At 37.5% G+C, this 23,137-nt stretch overlaps 1 protein-coding gene across 18 annotated transcripts in view; it reads right to left on the bottom strand.

The window, feature by feature from the left end:
* Nucleotides 1-23,137, bottom strand: part of MPDZ (multiple PDZ domain crumbs cell polarity complex component) — a 175,141-nt gene that overhangs the window by 9,008 nt on the left and 142,996 nt on the right. For 13 of the 18 annotated variants that reach the window (XM_015117692.3, XM_015117695.3, XM_015117698.3 and 10 more), the window contains 11 exons: nucleotides 22,987-23,078; nucleotides 22,350-22,440; nucleotides 20,093-20,173; nucleotides 12,465-12,557; nucleotides 12,301-12,375; nucleotides 10,999-11,173; nucleotides 8,924-9,069; nucleotides 7,848-7,931; nucleotides 7,500-7,693; nucleotides 5,261-5,408; nucleotides 906-992 (listed from right to left, as the gene is read on the bottom strand). In XM_015117692.3, the coding sequence (XP_014973178.3) occupies nucleotides 906-992; nucleotides 5,261-5,408; nucleotides 7,500-7,693; nucleotides 7,848-7,931; nucleotides 8,924-9,069; nucleotides 10,999-11,173; nucleotides 12,301-12,375; nucleotides 12,465-12,557; nucleotides 20,093-20,173; nucleotides 22,350-22,440; nucleotides 22,987-23,078 (1,266 nt within the window). The remainder of the gene's footprint in view (nucleotides 1-905; nucleotides 993-5,260; nucleotides 5,409-7,499; nucleotides 7,694-7,847; nucleotides 7,932-8,923; nucleotides 9,070-10,998; nucleotides 11,174-12,300; nucleotides 12,376-12,464; nucleotides 12,558-20,092; nucleotides 20,174-22,349; nucleotides 22,441-22,986; nucleotides 23,079-23,137) is intronic. The other 5 variants (XM_015117694.3, XM_015117697.3, XM_077966643.1 and 2 more) reach the window with 1 other exon arrangement.

Genomic DNA, 23,137 nt, shown 5'->3' with positions numbered 1-23,137 from the left:
GCTGGGATTACAGGCGTGAGCCACCGCGCCCGGCCTACTATGGGGTCTCTAGGGATAGATTGATGAAAATTGGCTTCCACCATCAGTAGACAAGACTGAGGAGAGGGTCAAGAGGTCTTGTCAAGAGTCTTGAAATATTTAACATCATATTTTTATACATGGTGCTGAGTATCTATAGTTCACTTATATGGGACTCTTCAGTTGAATATTGATTGATGTTGCTATAAAATATTTTAAAAATATGTTATCTTGGGGTGAGGTGCAGTGGCTCACGTCTACAATCCCAACACTTTGGGAGCCGAGGCGCGTGGATCACGAGGTCAGGCGTTTAGAGACCAGCCTGGCTGACGTGGCAAAACCCCATCTCTACTAAAAATACAAAAATCAGCTGGGCGTGGTGGGGCACGCCTGTAGTCCCAGCTACTCGGGGTGTAGAGGCAGGAGGAGAATCACTTGAGCCCGGGAGGTGAAGGTTGCAGTGAGCTGAGATCGTGCCACTGCACTCCAGTCTAGGTGACAGAGAGAGACTCCATCTCAAAAAAAAAAAAAATAAATAAATAAATAACAAATAAAAATAAAATAAAATGAAAATAAAAAATATGTTATCTTGGTAGGCTTTACATATATTAGGTAGTTACCTTTTGAGATTATGGAAAAAGAATCATGTCAAAAAAGAATGCTTGAAATCAATTTCCTTAGAATAACTTATAAACTACTCAACAGCTACACCTTGTTTACCTGGCTACTCTGATTCTTTGTTCTTCTCTGTCTCAAACTCTTTACCTCAGTCACTATCCCATGTTGCTAGGGGGCCAGACCTTGTACACAGACCCACAGTCAGGGCCATCTATGTGTCTTCTTGGCATGCTGATTGCATCACCCTGATGCACTCCACAGCTACCCACCTGGCTGCTTTGAGAAGGCCTCCTTTCTGAATGGAATGGACCAGCTTTGATTCTTCCAACTTCCAAGGTTACTGTGCCTAGGGAACACTGGGGGTGGGGATGGAGGGGTGTTTTATGGAAATGTTTAAATAAATGCTATAATCATCTTTAGGAATACATTTTATTCTTCAAGACTTTTTTGAAAGGCATCTTCCTTTTGGAATTTCTATAAGCAAGGATACCTCCAATCCCTTGTGGAAAATGGCTTTTTTAGAAAACATTCAAACTAATAAAAATAATAACAAGTAGCAGCAGCAACACCAAGTGTCTGTCTTATCACCTCATGATTTCTATGGAGACTACTTCTACCAAAAAGAAATGGAGAATTGAGCAATTATCTCATGAAACACACTAATTTTGATAGGCCAAACAAGCTGAATAACTGAGGGTTTAAAAAACAAAGTGACTGTAATCCCAGCACTTTGGGAGGCCGAGGCAGGTGGATCATGAGGTCAGGGGATCAAGACCATCCTGGCTAACACGGTGAAACCCCGTCTCTACTAAAAATACAAAAAATTAGCCAGGCGTGGTGGCGGGCGCCTGTAGTCCCAGCTACTTGGGAAGCTGAGGCAGGAGAATGGTGTGAACCCAGGCGGTAGAGTTTGCAGTGAGCTGAGATTGTGCCACTGCACTCCAGCCTGGGTGACAGATCGAGACTCCGTCTCAGGAAAAAAAAAAAAAAAAAGCAAACACAATGAAACCACCACTACCACCACCTCAGCAACTTGTTTTGCCCTCAATAGAAGACGTACTTAGATAATTGGGTAAATTCTCTTATGGCCACACTGGGCCTGAATAAACTTATGATATAAAATTTAGATAACTACTACTATCAACAGGAAACATGAATTGAAGACAATCTTCTTGTACCCCTTTACAAATAAACCATAGGCATGCAAGAAATGATGCACAGTCTAATATGGAAGTAGCACAAGGAGGTGTTTGAGATCCTGTTTTGGAGTCACTGGATTAAATCCAGACTATGTGATTTATTAGCTGTGTGACCGCAATGGATGTTTAACCTTAATAAATCTTTTACTCTGAATTTTAAAAACATACAGTATTATAGGTTGTTGAGATAAATAATCCATGAACAATGCTTATGACAGTGTCTAAAATGGAGTAAGATTAATACAAACATTGGATACTGATATTATTATTCAGTGATGAGAGTACAAAGGGATGTGTTATTCTTGAAGATGTTGATCATGAATCATACTTTGAAAGGTCAAAACTTGACTTGTAATATCCATAAGTTTGTTTTTTTATTTGTCTGATTTGGGGTTTCTTTGCTGCAAATTTACCAAACTCTTCTTGAAACTATTTATATTTTCAGTTTACATAACTGTAAGGTTAACATGTCCATACATTAATTATTCACTGTGTAATGTTGCAACCCGTTCACCTACCTGTAACACTTCTCTCAAATATCAAGGGCTTTATTTTAAAAATTGTTAATTTTTCCAATACAAAAGCAATTTACGCCCACTAAAGAAAATTTTGGAAATAAAATGAAAAAAGATGGGGAAAGAAAAGGACCCATAAGTCCAACAGATACCTCATAATTATTGTTTAAAAAACTTAAAAGATTGTATTTTTTACACAGTCGTATCTATGCCGTAAATACAATCCTCTGTCTTATATTCTCCACTAATTACAGTAGTCCCCCTTTATTGTAGGGGGGAATATGTTCTAAGACCCCCCGCCAGTGGATGGCTGACACTATAGATAGTGCTAAACTCTACATATACTATGTTTTTTCCTATACATACAGTTTAATTTATAAATGTAAAATAAGGTTTAATTTATAAATTAGACACAATAAGAGGATAATAGTAAAATAGAACAATTATAACAATGTGCTGTAATAAAAGTTATATGAATGTGATCTCTCTCTCCTTCTAAAAATACCTTATTTTACTATACTGTGGGCAACTGAAACCACAGGAAGAGAAACTGCAGATTAGGAGTGACTACTGTATATATTTTATCATGTTAAAATAGTTGTCATGACACTTTGGGAGGCCGAGATGGGTGGATCACGAAGTCAGGAGATCGAGACCATCCTGGCTAACACAGTGAAACCCCATCTCTACTAAAAATACAAAAAATTAGCTGGGCGTGGTAGCGGGCACCTGTAGTCCCAGCTACTCTGGAAGCTGAGGCAGGAGAATGGTGCGAACCCGGGAGGCGGAGCTTGCAGTGAGCTGAGATCACGCCACTGCACTCCAGCCTGGGTGACAGAGCAGGGCTACCGTCTCAAAAATAAATAAATAAATAAAATAAAATAAAATAAAATAAAATAGTTGTCATGAACATCCTTTCAAACAGATACACGTTTGCCATGCATCCTTACTATTTATACCAAAGTTTATGTAGTTTTTGCCAACCACGTTGCTTCCAATTTTCCCACTATTACAAATAACACTTCAATGAACTCTATGTGCATGAAGAACTTTATGTGAAGTTGTGTATTAAGGATTATTTATAGAAGATTTTTAAATGAAAAATTAATAAAACAAAAATAAGCAGCAGCAACAAACATGTAAGTTATACAAATATTTATGGTGTTCATTATGTACTGTCAGACTAGCTTTTTTTTTTTTTTGAGATGGAATTTCATTCTTATTGCCCAGGCTGTACTGCAATGGTACAATGGTGCGATCTCGGCTCACTGCAATGTCTGCCTCCCGGGTTCAGGTGATTCTCCTGCCTCAGTCTCCCGAGTAGCTGGGATTACAGGCACATGCCACCACACCTGGCTAATTTTGTATTTTTAGTAAGGGGTTTCTCCATGTTGGTCAGGCTGGTCTCGAACTCCCGACCTCAGGTGATCCGCCCGCCTTAGCCTCCTAAAGTGTTGGGATTACAGGCATGAGCCACCACACCTGGCCAGACTAGCTTTTTAAATGACTGTTTTAAAAATTATTTACATTGTTTTATGGATGCTTCCATTTTTTCTCTCTTTAGGATATATAATTCTTAAAGAGATAACAATTGTTTTTAATGTGTCTCCAAAAAGAATGTATTCCTCCTTAAAGAATTCTAATTACATTATGTTTTAAAGATTGAGAACCCTAATGAGAAGTGATAGATGTTAACTTTGCTTTAATAACCAATTTATAAACAAATTCATATGTTTGGTTTATATAAACCAAGTGCCCACTTGAAAATCCCTCCATGAAGCCCAGCCACTCAGAGGCTCCCCTTAGCGTATTAGACCTCCAACAGCTCTACTGCTGCTGGGCACTGTCATGCAGGCTTATGTTAATTGCTACCCATGATATGGGTACTGATGATGACAGTTTTCTAGTTAATGTTGAATTATACTTCTTCAGGTCATAAAACACATTAGGTTAAAAAACAAAACAAGGAGATAAGCATTGCCTATTTACAGGAATGCAAATTCCCTCTAGAAACTGGAATATTCCCTGACAGAGAATATGGCTAGGTCCCAGGAATTGTCAAGTGACTTTTCTGTGCTTTACAATTCATTCATTTTTAAAAATGAAACTGGTTCTGCCTTTCCAATTGGATAATGATCCTTCATGGTGAGTTTTCTTTGGAGGAAAGGAGGAAACCAATTTTATAATGTAAAATGTACTTGAGTTTAGAATGATACCTAGGGATGGAGGCCTTATAATTAGGATAATCCCCAGTGAAGGTACTGCCGAGTGAATCTGCATTAAATTACTTTCGTTGCATAAGGATGACCATTCTGCTTCTGATTTTAAATGTCAATTTCAAATAGTTCAATAGTTTTGAGTCAGATTAGTATTTGGAGCAAACATTCCCTTTTATGAAAGATAAATGATAAAGTCTTTCCATTTTAAAAGATGACTTTTTTTTTTTTTTTTTTTTGAGACAGGATTTCTGTCACATAAGCTGGAGTGCAATGGCATGACCACAGTTCACTGCAACCTGTGCCTCCCAGACTCATGCAATTATATACTGTGAGTAGCAGTGTGTATTACCATTCTCATTTTATGGGTCACTCAGCTACTAAGTGGCAAAAGTAAGACTTAAGAATCAGTCTTAAGGCACGCACCACCATGCCCAGCTAATTTTTATATTTTTTTTGTAGAGATGGGATTTTGCCATGTTGCCAAGGCTGGTCGCAAACTCCTAGGCTCAAGTGATCCACCCGCCGTGGCCTCCCAAAATGCTGGGATTACAGGCGTGAGCCATTGCACCCAGCCTTGAGGTGACACTTTAAATAAAGAGAAGTCATTAGTAATTTGACTATGATAGCCCAATGTTAAAATTCTCTTTTTTCTTCTATGCTATTACACAGAATTATTTTTGGCATCTTTTACCTTTAGCAAAGCGGCAACCGCTTCCTGGGTGGCATTACGAACATCTTCCCCATTCACCATTAATATCTGGTCTCCCTGCATCAGTCTTCCATCGGCATCTGCAATTCCTCCTTTGACAATGTCTGACACAAATACTCCAGTATCGTTTCTGCACACAATTTTGAATTTCAACATTATCTTTTCCTCAACTGTAATGCAATGCTTATTTAATAAAAAGTTATGTTTTTACCCAAAATTTTTACTTGTTTTTATGACTTTAAAAGTTTTATTATTTGGAGCAACACTGGGGCAACATTAGAATTATATTTTTTGATAAATAACAGCTTATGTCTTAGAGTGCTTCATAGATTGAAATATCTCCAATAAACATATTTATTCTTCATCAATTATATACTGTGAGTAGCAGTGTGTATTACCATTTTCACTTTATGGGTCACTCAGCTACTAAGTGGCAAAAGTAAGACTTAAGAATCAGTCCTTGGATGCAAGCTCTACTGTTCTTTCCAAACAAGAATGGAGCTTTGAATGATAGTAACTTGTGGTTAAATACATATGTTGCTATCACCATCAACATCATTAATATTGCTGAAAATCATAACAGATGTGTATCTCAAACTAAACACCATTTATTAACTAAAAATCTAAATACCATTGCTGTGATGTCTTTTATTTGAAATCATTACACATCTTCCACACGAGACAGGTTTATGCAAAATAAACACAAATCTTATTCCCAACCATTCTTTCACAAAACTTAAAAAAAAAACAAACCCAAAACTTCTAAAGATACGAAGATAACCATAAATAGAAATACATAGTAAAAGCTGAACTGTATCACTTGTTCTTGCCAAGGTCATGACATCAAACCATTTCACCATTTGATCTTCCACTTTCCCATCTTTATAAACTGGATATTGGATTAGATGGTCTTTGTATGGTCTTCATAGAGTTTAGGGTTAATTAATGGTGGTTTTTATGATGACCTGGTGACCCCACATCCTGTAGTAGCCATGTTACCCATGTCATGTTTCATAAGAACTAGGCTACTGATACTGTATTCCAAAAAAAGTATAATGTTTAGACATATTCCCACTGAGACTCAAATAATATGCTAAATTCTTTGTGTTTAAAAGTAATTAGCCTTTAGCTGTCTCTGAGAAAACAAAATGGTGTAAACGCTTTTTATTTCCATACAGAAAAGTCGCTGCAGAACCAGGGGTCTATGCTGCTGGTTTGGCAATTCTGAAGAATGCCTATTTCCAAAGAAGGATATCCTGACATAAAGATCACCATTTCACAGATTTCCAACTCACTGGAAGAAATAAGCTGATTTGAAATGGTGGCTATCTGAGGCCCAAGGAATGACGAAATCAACTTAGGGCCACTGCAGACTGCAGGTGCGCTTTTTACTGAATGCTGACTTCACAAGTTTAACTATCTGGTAGATTCTGAGATCAGATCCAGATGGGCTTATAATACTAAAAGGAAGAAAGATTTATGAAATTTGCTGGATTATATATTTGTTAGTATCGCTTATAAATGAATTTGTTAATATTACTTATATGTAAATACTTTTCAAATGTACTTATATATAAATGAATTAGGTTGTGAATTTTTGTGCATTCACTATTCCATTACCACCCAGGCCCCTTGCTTTAGGTCCTATTGATGGCACACTCTTGTTCACTCTGATCCTTCTCCCTACAGTATCTTCCATTCTCCTTTAATAAACCAATTCTCACTTATCACTTTTAGCCTCAGCTCAGACACCTCTTTTCTTGGAAATTTTCCCTAATTCACTTTAATTAAATAGGGTCAATTGGTCCCTTTCTCCTTTGCTACCATGGGTCCCCCACAAAGCATCTTTGTCACTCATCAATAGATTCCTTTGTTGCAAGAATATATTTAATTCAACATTCACCAGACGATGAGTTTTTGGAGGTCAGGAACCATGTCTTCTTTAACCGTGTTTCTGAAAACTTAATGTATTTCCTAGCACATAGCAGGTGCTCAAAAATATACCAAATGACTTTTTGTTAAGTACCTTCAAAACCTTCCAATATTCTGATTTTAAAAGTCCAAAACCGACATCTTTTTATGGTTCTGTAGTGAGGGGGCTAACAATTACCTATTGAACACTAGCCACTGATAAAAGATTCAGCTACTGCTATTACTCTTTAAAATAATTTAAGTCCCATCATTTCCAAGGGAGCATTGGGTTTGTCTTCCTCAGTCACACCTTTTACCAACAATACTTAATCCTAGGCCTTTTCCCGGCTTCTTCTGCAGCTCAATAGTGAGGGTGTCACACACTTCCTCCTCTTTGTATGGGGCCTCATCTCTGTAGAGTGTCAGGCGCACCCTCTGTGGCGTCTGTCTCAGGACATTGATTGCTTCATCATGTGTGGCCTTTCTCAAGTCAATTCCATTCACCTGGACAGAAATGGGACACTGACTGTGAGGAACATGAGAAGCAAAGGGGAGTAAGGTGGGGAAAGGGAGAGAGAGAAAGAAGCAAAGAAAGAAACACTCCCCCCAGGAGCCTTTTCTCTGTTAATTTTGAAGGTCAAAAACAGGCATTCTATACCTCTAAGATCTGATCTCCAGCCCAGAGTCTTCCATCTTTACATGCTGCTCCTTCTTCATAAACTTCATGGATAATAATGGCACCCTAAGGGCCCAAACAAAACATACCCATACTTATCCCATTCTCCTAGGAATGGTGAGCAGAAATGGAGTCCAAACACATTACACTTTGACAGACAGCAATAAGGGTTATAAACTCTGGCTCTACAGGTACAAGCCCCATATAATTCAAGGGAAAGTGTAACAACAATTTTTGCTAAAAGGCTCAAAGGAGCTTATACATTTTTCCTAATGATAGAGAACATTAAAGAAAAAACTATAAAATAAAACATGCATACACAGATGAGAGACAACTTTCTTATTCATAAATGAAATCATTTTTAAGGTATTTTTGGCATTTAGAAAATTTTGTCTACAAAGTATCTAATTTTTCAAACTCTCTCTCTCTTTTTTTTTTTTTTTTTAAGATGCAGTCTCACTCTGTCACACAGGCTGGAGTGCAGTGGTGCAATCTCAGCTCACTGCAACCTCTGCCTCTCATGTTCAAGATATTCTCCTGCCTCAGCCTTCCAAGTAGCTGGGATTACAGACGCCACCATGCCAGGCTAGTTATTGTATTTTTAGTAGAATTGGGGTTTCGCCATGTTGAACAGGCTGATCTCAAACTCCTGGCCTCAAGTGATCCACCTGCCTCAGCCTCCCAAGGTGCTGGGATTATAGGCATGAGCCATCGCGCCTGGCTCAAACTCCTCTTAAAATGGGTTTAACTCAACCTGGATATCAGCAAAAAGGAAATTAAAATGTAGCAAGGACTGGTGAACTGATAGAAACACTTTGAAATTTCAAGGTCAAAATCACCAGTGTAGCAGAATCTTGCTGAGTCAGTATTTATTGGCTTGCTCAAAGGAAAACCCCCTGTACCCAACTGAATATTTGCCTTATAAATTAAAATAACAAATACAATTTTTCTCGGCCTTCACATTTCCTTTACTAGAACTGCTAGACATCTCCCCATAATGGTCTCCGAGGCATGGCTGAAGGGCCGCCTGTGCAGAAGCACCTCTGGGTGGTGCTCACCAGCAGTGTGTCTGAACCCCCAACGATGCTCAGGCCCAGCCCTGTTCGCCCTTTGGAAATCTCGATGGTGGTTTCACAGCCAGGGATAATGGGGCAGGTTGCAGGATCAGACGCAAAAATTGCCGGTGTTGATGATCTGCTTGTATCTAAAAATAAGTTAAAAATGAAATACAAATAAAAATTAGTTACAAGGCATATCCATCAAACTCATCACACAGATTGACTCTGAGGGATCGGCAGGGAAATGGGTCCAAGACTGTGGGCAAAAAGAGACTTTATATTTACCTCAATCTTTTAATTATATTTAAAAATAAAACAAATGTGATTAAATCGCCATTGTTAATTTAAGGTAGTGGGCAGAAAATTACTCATTTAATTATTTTCTATACTATCCTGCATGTTTTAAATTGCTAGAGATATAAAGGATAGGATATGAAGAAGAGAGAACAGAGTTAAATTGAACCTCAAGTTTCACTTTGATATTATCCATTTCAGTGAAGCCAAACACACTTCTTATGAGTTAAAAGATTTATAAAACTCAGAATGGAGATATGTTGCAAAGACCTGGAAGTATATTCAGGGAAGACCACAAAACACATCAATAATTTTGGTTGTGATGCCTGCTTTTCGGGGCTTTTTACATTTTTGTTTCCTTCTTATCCTAGAGCATCTCTTCTTATGTAATCAATTCTAAGCAAAAAAAAGGACCATTTGCAGTTTTCTCCTTGGGTCTCACTTGATGTTTTATACATTCAGATGTCAAATCCTGGTGCATATATGTTCCGAAATGAATAGGTAAGAATAGATCACGAGAAAAGGGGAATATAATTTCACACATTATTTTATGAGAGTCTTCATATCATATCATATGTTTTATGATAAAACAAAGAGCATACAGCAAATAGCATGTTTTGGGAAAGCTAGGACACTTGGTATAGTAGCGTATGCTTTAGACAAGATGTTCTCTTTTTAGGAAATCAGAAACAGACTATTTTCTTGCTCCTTAAATGGTAAGAACAGGTGTAAGATATTTTCTTTTATGTTAAGTTTTCATTTAGCATTTCATATTTTTATAGACAACACTATTTAGGGATCAACATAAAATTGAAAAATGAGAAAATTTCCATAAAATCTTTTAGCACTTCAGTGAATTATCCAGTCTTTCTAAATAAAGGATTATTTTCGGAGATGTATTACTTTAAGACTTTTTCATCCAAGTACATTACAAATGTTTTAAACTAGTGTTTCCTTAAAAAACTGTTAAAAGAACAGTTTGGAGGCCAAAAGAAATTTCTCCCCCCACCCCCTGTTACAGAAAAAGCCAGTGCCTTTAAGTAATTTTTTAAAGTTTTGATGCTGCAGAGCTTGAAACTTACTGTTTTATTACACATCAGTGTATTCTTTCTCGAAAAGTAACTCAAAGGAATAATGTACCTCCGTATACTAGACTGGAAGTGTAATGACACATTAAAGTGTCATCCTACGGTTCACTTAACCTAAATCCATTTCCATTATGACAAGACCCACTATTACACCTAAAACATAGAACTCAGATCTGCTATGTAGACCACGGCAATGACTAAAGAGTTTCTTAAAGGGGCAGGCAGTACTGATCCCACCTATGAAACAGGATAATTGCACATTCATTCTACAGATAAGAAAGCTGAAGCTTAGGGAAGTTAAATTATTTTCCCAGTTTAAAAAAAATCATCTACAAAATGATATTTCTAATTCATTAGTCAGATGCCTGGAATCAAGGTGCCCTTAGCAACAGATTTTTGGAGAGCAAAGAATACCATTCTCTTGTTTTAGAGATGAAGAAGCTGAGGCTTTGAGTGGTAGGTTTCCTAAGATGCCACAGCTGCTTAATGTACAGCACACAGATTGCCTGCCTAACAGTCCAGTACTCTTTTTCTAGAAGTGCTCTCTTTACACCCTGCCCTCACCATAGGGCTCCCTGACTACCACCTTCCAAACAATGAGCCACAGTCAGGCAACTGCCTCCCAAGCAGAAACCCTTTGCTGAGTTCAGGTGTTCCATATGTGCGGGACTCTCATGAGCCCAGAGGCCTTACTTCGGATAGACTCTGGTTCCGGGGAGCCAGACTGTGGGACCATCAGAGACTGGGAGCTGTTCTTTTTTTCTCCACTGGCTGCACCAGCTGCTGAAGGAACAGCCTGGGAATCTGGATTCTCAGCATGGATGGTAAGTTTTACTGTCGTCTTTGTTGTCTTCAGAAGGCTAATAAACTGGCAGGGTGTATGTGTGGAAGAGAAACAAAATTCAAAGGTGAATTAGTTGACATACCAATGAGTCACCATTACCAATGGAATCTAATTCTCTCTGTGGTTAAGGGTCTCGAGAGACAGATGCAAATTATTTCTTTGTCAGGACTTGGGTAAAGAAAGAAATGGCTCTAATTTCTCTCTATCTTTTCCAAATGCCTGATGTAGATTAGGGCCATGGTTACTTTCTACTTTAACTCTAGCTCTGACCAGATTTTTCCTTACATAAGACTTTCAACTTTTTACATCTCTAATCTCATCCATTTTTCTGGATGCCCACAACCTTAGAAGATATATGGGTTATTTTACCTACTTCCTGATTCTATAGAAGCAGCTTACACAAACAGTTTTAATAAAATAGAAACACATATGTTACAAGCAGAATAAGAAAAGCATGCAACAAAAAAGTCAAGGCAAATGAAAAGTTAAAACATAGATTTATGGGTTAAAGGATCTGGCCTAAATACTTATTAAAAACTGAATTTTTAAAAAGTAACTTTAAGCTTCTTACTGGACAATGAAGAAATGATTAACAGTTATATGGTTCTCCCTCATTATAAGAAAGAAAAAGCATACCATATTTCAAGGAAACAAAGCTTTTTTCTGGCACTTATAAATAAAAGGCCTCAAATGAGATACTAAATAAATATTAAGATCTCTTTTAAGGAGAGGAAACTCAAGTACGAGATATGTTTAACCCTAATAAAAGTTATATATTTAATGGTTGAGTCTTACAATCTGTTTATAAAGTAGTATACACAGTGGATATTTATAACAGCAAATATTCATTAAAAACATTTTTGCACTAACAGTCACTATTAAAGAGTTTAAAGTTTTCCTAAGGAATAAATGGAAATATTTATCAAAAATGCCCAGTGAATATCGAATAATTTGGCAACAAAAAATACCTTAACGCTACCTGGAAAATAAGAAATAGAAATTGAAGAACTTGTGAATAATCTCTTCTTTTCCTTAAGAACATGTCTTTTACAGCTACAAAACCCTAATTCCCTATGATTTGTAGACACAAACACTTTAATCATGCCCAAGGATGGGCCTATATTACCATTTGCTTTATTTTGGAAAATTACCTTTTCAACAGGGTAACCAACAACAATTTCATCATCTACAGCCAATATCTGATCTCCGACTTTGAGTCGTCCATCCTAAATGGAAATGTAGAAGAATTTGAGTGATATTCCAAAAGTAATTCCCTCCCCAACTACTTAATGACAGCAAGAAAGGTAAACCTCACCGTGGCTGCTACCCCATGCTCTGTTAAACTCTTTATGATGACTCCACGGAGTGTATCTTCTTCGCTGATAGCAATACCCAAACCCCCCTGATCCTAGAAAAGTAAAAACAAAAATGCTCAGAAGACTTGAGATAGATTAATTTTATCCAAATGGATACCAAGGGTAAGAAAAGCAATTAAAACTCTTCTAAAGTCCAGAAATCTAAGACCTTAGATCTTACATCTAAGATCTTAGAAATCTTGTCTTTTCTTAAGCAAACTTTCAAATTTTCCTAATGGGCATAAATTTTCCTCCATCAAATATTCAAGTGTTGTCACTCTTCCCATATGTCTGACATCTTTAGTAACTTTAGCAAAATATCTAGACAGCAAAAATACATTCAATAATTCAATCAAAACATTCAGCATTTACAAATTTTGTCTAATGACTGAATAAGTCATTCAAAACCAACCAAAGAATCCCACCTCCTCTCTGGCCTGTCGCTTGGAAATAACAACAGGATCTAGTCCCTTCATTCTTTTCTGTCCCTCTTCTTCCTTTAGCAGGCAGACTGCCATTACTGATGCAGACTCTGTCCTTTTGGGGGCTGAACATTCAAGAGTTGTTTCTCCAGAGAACAGCATTTCAATCTGCTGCAGACTGAAAATGCCTCTCAGTCCCAAGACAAGTTCCGAGAACCTGCCAAGGCTGGGGAGCTACACCTACTTTGCTACATTTTCCACATTTCCCTTTATCAAAACCAAATGTTCAGAAATACTGGCTTTTAGCTTTCTTTAATGTTTACTTTAATAAAATTAAAATCGAGTTTTTAACATTTTCATGCTGGCCAGAGCCAGCAACCTAATTTTTTCTCCAGAGAAAAGTTACAAAAAGCAAAGAAGAGAAAAGGGAATCTTGACATGGTTTCTCTGAAATATACACATGAGTTAAATGTGCCATCAGAGATGTTTATGGTAATGGCTATGACATCAAGGTAGGTTTCAACATCATTTTAAAGATTATCAACCTGTGGCTCTTCTGAGGTAGATTATTAATGCCTGATGAGTTTGAAACTGTCACTGACCATCTCTCTGCTACCTCTCTCTTTCCAGGTAATCAGTCATGTGTATCTGCCAGAGTAAGCTGCACCTTTAGAGTGAGCAGAATTGACTTTACCTTCTACCTAACAATAGAAATTTGGATATGCCACTTAACATCTCTAATCCTCAATTTTCTTACCTACAAAATCTAGATTTTCTTGTCTACAAAATGGAATAATAATACTTGTCACGTAACGGTCAGGAAAGTACTTTATTGGTACAGTGGGTATTTGCTGATTGTTTACCTAATACTGCTTCCCATCTTACCCCTTTATACAAATTGATTTTTATTAGAATATCTAGCCTTCCCACCCACCCCTCTCTTCCCCCAACCGTCATATTCTCTCTCCCACCTTCTTCCCTCACCATGTTTCAGGCTGTAGATTAAAAATATGAGCAGAAATTATTTGCTACTTCTCCCTTCAAGAAGGAACCTAAGAGCAGGAGCTCGACTTAGAGACTTGATTCTAACAAAGAGAATAAAGCAGAAGTAATGGTGTATAACTTCACAGCCAGGTCAAAAAAGGCAAAGGGGCTTCCTCCTTGCTGTCTCTCTTGGATAACTTGCTCTGCAAGATGCCAGCCGCCATTGTCCTAAGAAAACTCAAGCAGCCCCATTTAGAAGAAATAAGGCTTCTTGCCAACAGCCATTTGGGTAAATCATCTTGGAAGCAATGTCCAACTCAGTCAAATTTTGAGATGACTATAGCCCTAGCTGGCAATGTGTCGGCACTTGCACAAGAGATTCTCAGCAGATCCCCCAGCTAAAATGCTCTGAAATTCCTAACCCATAGAAACTGTGAGACCATAAATGCCTGTTGTTTAAGTTGTGAAGTTTTGTGGTAATTTGTTACATAGCAAAAGTTAAGGAGCTCCAAGAATGGGGTTTGAACAACTGAAGTCAATTCTACAATTACAGTCCCATGGTCACAGTCCCTGGCTCAGAAGTAGACACATGATCTGAACTGATTCAATTAGGATAATCTTGGAACTTTTGTTCAGAAGGCTTGAATAGCCATTCTCTCCCTTCCCCCAAGATACATATAAAAGAAGTAGTGCATGGCCCAACTATGGTTGGCAGCCATTCTAAAACCATGAGAAAGACAAGTCTTGGGATAAAGTTGACACTGAATGGCACCGTATCACACAGACAGGGAAAGAAACAGGCTCTTGATGACACTATTCAGTCACAGGACCAACCACCCTTGAAGGTTGCTGACCTGAGTCCACAAATCCTCTTCCTTGATGAAACCTAATAGAATTAGTTCGTTTTTTTCCTATTATTTGCAACAAGAGGAGTCCTAAAAGAAACAATAAGCAACAAATCTGCATGCATAATATGCCCAAACTCAACTAGAATACTACAAAAACAACTATATACACATCAACAAACAATTTATTGATATCAGAAAAGCAGGATGAGGCTGGGCGTGGTGGCTCAGACCTGTAATCCCAGCACTTTGAGAGGCTGAGGCAGGTGGATCACCTGAGGTCAGGAGTTCAAGACCAGCCTGGCCAACGTGGTGAAACCCCATCTCTAATTAAAGTACAAAATTAGCCAGGCATGGTGGTGCACACCTGTAATCCCAGCTACTCAGGAGGCTGAGGCAGGAGAATCGCTTGAACCTGGGAGGTGGAGGATGCAGTGAGCCGAGATCACACCACTGCATTCCGGCCTAGGCGACAGAGTGAAACTGAGTCTCAAAAAAATAAAAATAAATAAATAAATAAATAAGAAAAACAGGACGACAAATAAGAAAGGATAACAGCATATGAGTGTGCAATTTTTAATTTAACTGCTCAACTTTCCAACTTACTTTTACCAGAGTGCATATAGTCCTTAGCAAGAAGAGATCTGAGATACTTTGTTTGGGGCTAGTTATTAAAACACTACCATACAGGAAATAGAAAACAAATTAAGGAAATATATTTTCATGGTTTTTTTTCTGTTTTAAAATATTATTTTAAAAGTTATTTAGAGATGGGGTCTTGCTATGTTTCCCAGGCTGGTCTTGAATTCCCACCTCAGCCTCCCATATAGCTGGGACTACAGGGATATGCCATTGCGCCTGGCTTCAAGGAAATATATTTTTGAATGAGCTGTATCATTAAGCAGCTAGAAAAGAGTAATAAACAAGAATGAAAAGTCGAATTAAGTTTAACAAATTATTATTATTTGGAGGATTATTTTGAAGGTAGAAGCTTCTCTAAAATTCAAAAGAAGAAAAACTCTTAATCCTATTTCAAGGCTTTCCCCACATAAAATTGTATGGATATGAATCACAGCTTTAACAGTCATAGAACGCTATTACCTGCTTTGATGCATGGGTACTTCCTAGGGCACACTGTGCTAAAAATCAATCTTTAATCAAAACTGTTTTCTGATCAATTGAATTTGCATTTCAGTCAGCTACTGTGGGTTTAGATTCTACATATGGGAGCTTTCTGCTTATACTTCTATTTTCCCATTTTTAAAAAATATAAAAGATTAAAAAAAAGATAATTGACTTGTCAAGAGTTTCTAAGGAGTCAAAACAGAACTAGAAATGAGCTGTTAGTAGAGCTCTCACTTTTAGACAATGCAAAAATTATTCTCTTCCTGACTCTCCTGATCTCAACATCTTTCCCCCTTATGCATGTACAGCACATAACCGTTTATTCATTCTTCCTTCCCAGATATTTACTCAGTCTGAACTATGTCCATGACAGTAAGTAATGGGAAAGAAAAAGTGAGAATTTCTTCTCTCAACATGTGTACGTTTTAGATGTACAGAAAAGATACCCACATCAAATTTCATCACAGGAGACAAGCTCTTGGGTCAAACATGGTTAAGTGACAAATAAAATGAAGACATTAATAGTAAGTACTACATAAACCAAAATATTGAAGTAATATTTCAAAATAAACACAGGTGAGATTTAAGTTCGGTCTTTAGTGTATGTAGGATTTATATAAGTTAAAAGAAGTCAGAAAGACCAAGTGATATAAACCAAGGCAAGGAGGGATAAATTCTCAAAACCTTCTCCATGAGCTCTTGATTCAAATCAGTTTGACTGAAGTACAGGATTCCTAGAAGGAACATACAGGCATTTTAGAAAGGCAGAGGGGGCCCAGCAGCAAGTTGAAATAGGTAATGGATGGGAAATGGGACTTGGAGGCAGAAGACCAGAGTTCAATTCCAGCTCTACTATTTGGAGTTATGGGAACAGTTCAAAGTGGAGAAAATAATAGCAAGCTCACAGGGTTGCTAAGAAGTAAATAACATAATGAACACATGTTACATTACCATTAAATTATTATGTCAAATAACTAACTATAATTTTAAAAAAATGTAGGATAGTAAAAATGACAAAAGATTTAAGCTGATTCATGAGTGTTAGAAGCTGTTTCTTTCTCCCTTCTTTGCTTAATTGAGTTTTATTCCCAGAGCCATATAATAATGGGGTTAGGAGTGCCAGGCTTAGTGTAATATGTCACTTAACGTCATTTTTAACAATGGCTTCCTCAAGAGATGTTTTCAAGGATATATTCCATCTGGAACTCAGAAATTCATGGTTAGAAGTATTAACAAAAATAATTATAATAACTCACACTGTGGTAAGCACTTTGTATAAATTCTTTCATTTAATCCTTACAATAGCATCTCTAATGTAAAGGGATTTTCTTCATCTCATGAGGAAAGTGAGACCCAGAGAAGTTAAACGGTATAGAAAATAGCCTGTTGTATGGCAAGAGTGACACCACCTTGAAGCGAAACTGCCATGGTGACCAGTGTTTGACTCCTGCATACCAAGGTGTTCTGTAGCGAGCCCTGTAGTATAGATAATCCTTCATAAAGATGTTTACCTAACCTCTCCACTGGTAACAAGTTTCAGCAAGAAACTCTGAGACGTGACCAGCTACATGTCTTTATCCTTGCTACGTAAAGAATACTTTCTGGAGGGTGGATGCTGGGATCCACTGTCTTGTGGCCACCAGCAACATGGCTTCTGTACATAAGTCCCTGTTAAGCATTTCTTTCTGATAAACTGGATTTGTCAGCCTCTCTCTTCAGGCTCCCAGCTCCCTCAGTCTTTGGAGGTTGGTTTGCATATACCTGCTCACCATGGAACAAATGGCTTGCCTATTGCTCAGAGAAGTTAAGTGACTCCAAAGCCCACACTTAAAATCATTAAAATCATGGTTAATTGCCTCTTCTGTCTAGCTACTTTTAAAAGATTCTTGTATCCCCTTAGTTACTTTGGCTTTCATCAATAAATACATTCTAGCTACCTGAGCTTTAGATTTGTTTGAAATCTACATATAAATGGAAGCTTTCAGTGGGCAATACATTGAGGTTCTCCAAGGTCCTGCATTCCTCAATAGCATCTAATTTAGAAAGGGAAGTACACATAATAGACATCTGCTGAATAAATAAAAAAGGAGGCGAAAGGCAGAAACCAGCTTTTATATTGCAGAACGAAGGAACCTTGCTCATTAGCTCATCCAATCCCAACAATAACCCTTAATATAGGCAGCCCATTTACAGAAGAAGAAAGTGAGGACCAATGGGATTAAGTGATTTATAGCCGATCACTCAGGATGTGAGAAGGGCTTCTGACAGACAGCACAGGCTTCTGTCCACCCTCATTGCTAAATGCCCAGCCAAAGAACTTGAATGTATCTGTTAGGAAATGAACGTCCTTGGGAGGTTCTGAGTAGGGGATTAAGATGCTATGAACATCTATCAAGGACCTTAATCAGGTAGTCTAATGTGGAAATAGAAAACATCAGAGAAAATCACTGACAAGTAGCCATCAGACAACTCTATACCAGCTTATTCATCCCTAATTATTAAAACAATAATAATAGCAAACAATACTTGTATATGTGTGCCAGGTGCTGGAAACTGTACATATGTATATTTAATTTTCACAATATATACTTAATTCTCACTACAAGTCTATGAGGTAAGTTGGACAATTATTAAGTCCATTTTCAAAAGGCAAAACTATGTACAGGTTAAGAAACATGCTCAAAGTCACAGTCTCATAGCCAGTGAGTGATAAATCTAGGTCTCTGACCCAGGTGGTCTGGCTTTAAGTCTGTGCTCCCAACCACTACAGTAGGCTGCTCTTTATTCATCTAACATGTTCATTCCACAAACATTTCCTGGGCACTCATTATATCCTAGAATATACTAAGCCTCAGATGATAAATTAAAATCCATACCATGAAAGGATATTTTAAAATTATCTAATTTTGGACTTTTCTAAAGATCAACATAAACAGATTTTTTTAAAAAATCATTCATTATAAAGTATTCAACATACATTTAAATGTTTCATAATTAACAAATTATAGGGAAATGATTGCACTGTTAAATATTATAAACTCTTCAGGATTTAGGAGGAAAAGAAACTAAGAGCGGAAATCAGAAAGGGAAAGAGGAAGATGTCATCTCTCTTAAATGGCGACAGAATGAGGGATTCTCAAACTGAAGTGTATGGACTTCTTGATAGAAAGGTAAAAAGACTTTAGTAACTTCTTTTCTTTTTAACCACAACAGAAATAGTCCATCACGATAAAGACTCCTCTTACGTGTATAGTACAAGACTAGAGCGATGCATTTTTGTATATGGTTATCACTGTAAAAAACAATAGCAATAAAAATATCAATATCGTCAGGGTACTTTTTTCCCCTGAATACTTAACAGAATCTGACCATGTGCCAGGATAAAGGTGCTCTTATCATCTTCAATTTACAAATAAGGAAACTGAGGCAAAGAAAGATCATACAATGTGTGAAGCGTGTACTTGATGAAACAAGGATTCAACCCAGACAGAATGACTCTGGAGCTGAGGCTCTCAAGCATCATACTGTACTGCCTCCTGGTTGGAGAGTGGCAATACGGACCACTCTCTTTCCTTCTGTCTGCAGCACTTCCTATAAATATTCTCTGACCTCCCTACCCCACCTCCTGCCTTCCTCTTCTTCCTGGGCACTTCACTGCTCTTTCAGCTTATACTCATGCTCTTCCATTGTCCACCTGCTTAACTGCATGAGCCTGAAGCACCCAAAAGCATTTATAGGTTTCTGTTCAGCAAACTATCTCTTAAAGGCAATCATCTGAGTCGAAAATTCACTTCTAAATATATGAGCTTTCCTATTTTTAAAGGACAAAACTATAATTTCTATTTCTTTATTTTTATTTCCTCCATAGCAGGACCTTAGTAAAGGAATCAATGGACAGATACCTAAATTTCCTAATTTGAAATAATGACAAAAGGGCAAGCTGGACCCCTGATAAAGTATCAGTTAGCACAGTAGTTTTCAAACTTAAATGTGCATCAGGCAGGTCTAATAACACATAAACTTCTGGGCCCAATCCTAGAGTTTCTTATTCAGCAAGTAAGTTTGAGTGGGCCCAAGTATTTGCAATTCTAACAAAATCTCAGATGATGCTGATGCTGTTAATCTGGAGACCACACTTTTGAGAACACAGTGAATTAGAACACTGATGTAAAGGAACTCACATCATTTCATTCCAATTCAAAGCAGATTTACCTTGGGAAGCTCCAGATGTTGCACATTTTTAAATGAACTGAGGTCCACAGCTGCATCAGAAGTAGTAACAGTTGGCTCTGTCTGACAGAGGGAAAGAAATGACAAAAAGGACAACTGCGTGTTAGGAATTTTGATTTGTTTAAATATAAGGGCCACTTATTCAAAATTATTTTATACATTACACAAAATTATTTTAATACATTTATTTATTTTAATACACTATTGTTATTTTAATACATTTATTTATTTTAATATATTTTTGCTATTTTAACATTCTATGGAATTTATGAACATTATATTCTTTTCAAAATACTTATGAGGTGTAACTGGACAACAATCAGTTGAGAGCACAGATAGACCAAGTGGCTTGAAGACTGCCTGGATTTACTGTATAATGAAAACTGATGGCAGCCCAGCTACCAAATGGTGAAACTCACTGACAGAGCACCAGCAGAAACACCATTCATTATTCTTTACTGCGTTATTTATCAAGTGAATTGAAAACGTTAATGTTTTACCTGAACGTTATTAAAAATTCCTTAAGAGACATATTTAGCACAAGTAATATGAAAAAAATATATTACTTTATAACCTAGTTATCTTAAATAACCACATGGCATAGTTGAATGTTAGGAGCAGCCAGAATGAGACAATGATTTGTACATCTATCTTATACACACATAAGCTCTATTTGTATATATTGATTTAGGAAAGAATGTTTCTCTTCCTACAGCTATCCCCACTGATAATCACCAAAGTTCCTCTAATTTAAAGCTTTTCATTCTCTACTAACTCCTTTTATTCATCATACACATGTATCCAAAGCTTTCCTAAATCAAAACAAAACCACTCTCCCAATTCTCTATCACTCTCTAGCCACTGCCTCTCTCTCTCCTTGATTTCTTGTCCATCATTTGCCTTCTCAAAAACCACTAAAAGTCTCCTAGTTACCAAACCCAAAGGACTCTCTCTACTCATCCTCTCGCTGGATTCTTGCTACATGGCAGCATGTAGAGCTGTGGAGTGTACCCTTAAAAGACACTCTCCTCTGCTGCTCTGCCACATGCCCTCCTGGTTCTTCATAGCCTTGATCTCTTTGTTCGCCTTCCTCCTTATTGTTGCTACCACATGATTCTGCCCTTGGCCCTCTTTCTCTCTAAATGCTTTCTCAAGACCTCAGTTTCCATGGCTTAGAAATGCCAAATCTGCATCTACAGGAAATCATCTCTAAACTGGAAACCAAATGTCCCAATGTAAACTTCTACCAGGCTATCCAACAGCCACTTTGTTCTTACCCTGCCACAAATAGAATGTACCATATTTTTGCAAATATCTTTCTGTATTTTCTATTTGGTAGAAAACAGCCATCCCTCATATCACTAAGTCAGACATCTGAAAACCTTGTATATCCTATCTGTTTTATTCTCCAGTCCAAAGAGCAATATCTGGTATAAGGCAGAGTACTCAGAAAATATTTGTTGGTTAAACACATCTTCAACCACTCATTTTTCCTCAATGAGTACATTTAGTTGGGGATGAAGTATTACCAATTTGGGTCTTAAACATCTGATGTAACCATTCCCTCTTCTAGCTTTAGTTCAGGTCCTCGTTAACTGTTTCCTGAATGATTCCAATAATTATCTTACTTCCTCTAACTTCTCTCCCCTGCTACTTCTGATTTTTCTCTACAGTACTGCCAGAGAAATTTTTAACTATACATTTCTCATTCTTTGAGCTCCACACTGTCTCAAAGACAAGGCTGGCACATGTTAGCCTACCAGTGTATTCCATGATCTGACCCTTTCCCCTCTAATATTGACCCTTTCCCCACCAGCTCCCATTCCCTGCCCCTCATTGCTCAGTGATGCTCTATAATTTTGTTCCCTGCATTGGCCAGAGTATCCACGCCATTACTCACTCCATGCCCTCTGCTTGCAACATTTTTACCCCCCAAATCTTCCAACATACACTTCATATGTAACCTTCCCTATAAAGTTTTATTCTCAATTTCTTTTCAGAGGCAGAACTGATAACTCTTTTCCCACCCTCACTACAGGCTACAAGTACTCTTCACATAAGTGGTATGCTTATTTCCATGAGCATCTTCTTATACTAGGATTTACACTCCGTGAAGGCCAAGGATGTAACTTAGCTACCTCTAAGATCCCTCTCTAAGTGTTAGGTGATTGTTTGATTGAATTAATAAAGTGCACATCAATCAAGTCTTCCCAGAGAAACAAATATAAGTTACATATACCTCCTTATTTTGAAGATTTTCTGAGGTAGAAGGCAAAGGTTCTACTGCATTTCCAGGACATACGGCCATCTGATTCACTGCATCTTTATTTCTGAAAGCAAAAAAACAACAACCTGTTATAACATAATGGTATTATTTTCATTCTCTTACTTCAAAAGTCAGAAGGTTATCAGAGAAAAATTTTTAACCCCCAAAACCTGGAACTATGACACTTACATATTTACAAATATTTCCTTTTCTTTCTTTTTTTTGAGACAGAGTCTCTTTCTGTTGCCCAGGCTGGAGTGCAATGGCACAATCTCAGCTCACTGCAACCTCCGCCTCCCAGGTTCAAGTGAGTCTCCTGCCTCAGCCTCCCTAGTAGCTGGGACTACAGGCGTGTGCCACCATGCCCGGCTAATTTTTCGTATTTTTTCTTTCTTTTTTTTTTTTTTTTTTTTTTTTTAGTAGAGACGGGGCTTCATCATGTTAGCCAGGATGGTCTTGATCTCCTGACCTCGTGATCCGCCCACCTAGGCCTCCCAAAGTGCTGAGATTACAGGGCCCGGCCACAAATGTTTTATTTTCATTCAAAAGAACTCCGCGTAGAAATGCTAACAAAAAGTATTTGGTAAACTAGCAAAAGAAAAATGATCACCTGATAAAAATTATTTTCACTTTAGAAGGGGCACATTTAATGATTGATGAGGCATTCTGATGACTTCTTCCATATAAAATCTGACCATTGATCTGTGAGAAATAAATAGCATTAGTTGGGCCTGAAATTTTAGTATCATAAATTTTTATCA

Source organism: Macaca mulatta, chromosome 15 (genome assembly GCF_049350105.2).
Source record: "Macaca mulatta isolate MMU2019108-1 chromosome 15, T2T-MMU8v2.0, whole genome shotgun sequence".
NCBI lineage: Eukaryota > Metazoa > Chordata > Mammalia > Primates > Cercopithecidae > Macaca > Macaca mulatta.
This window is presented reverse-complemented; position numbering and strand designations above follow the sequence as displayed.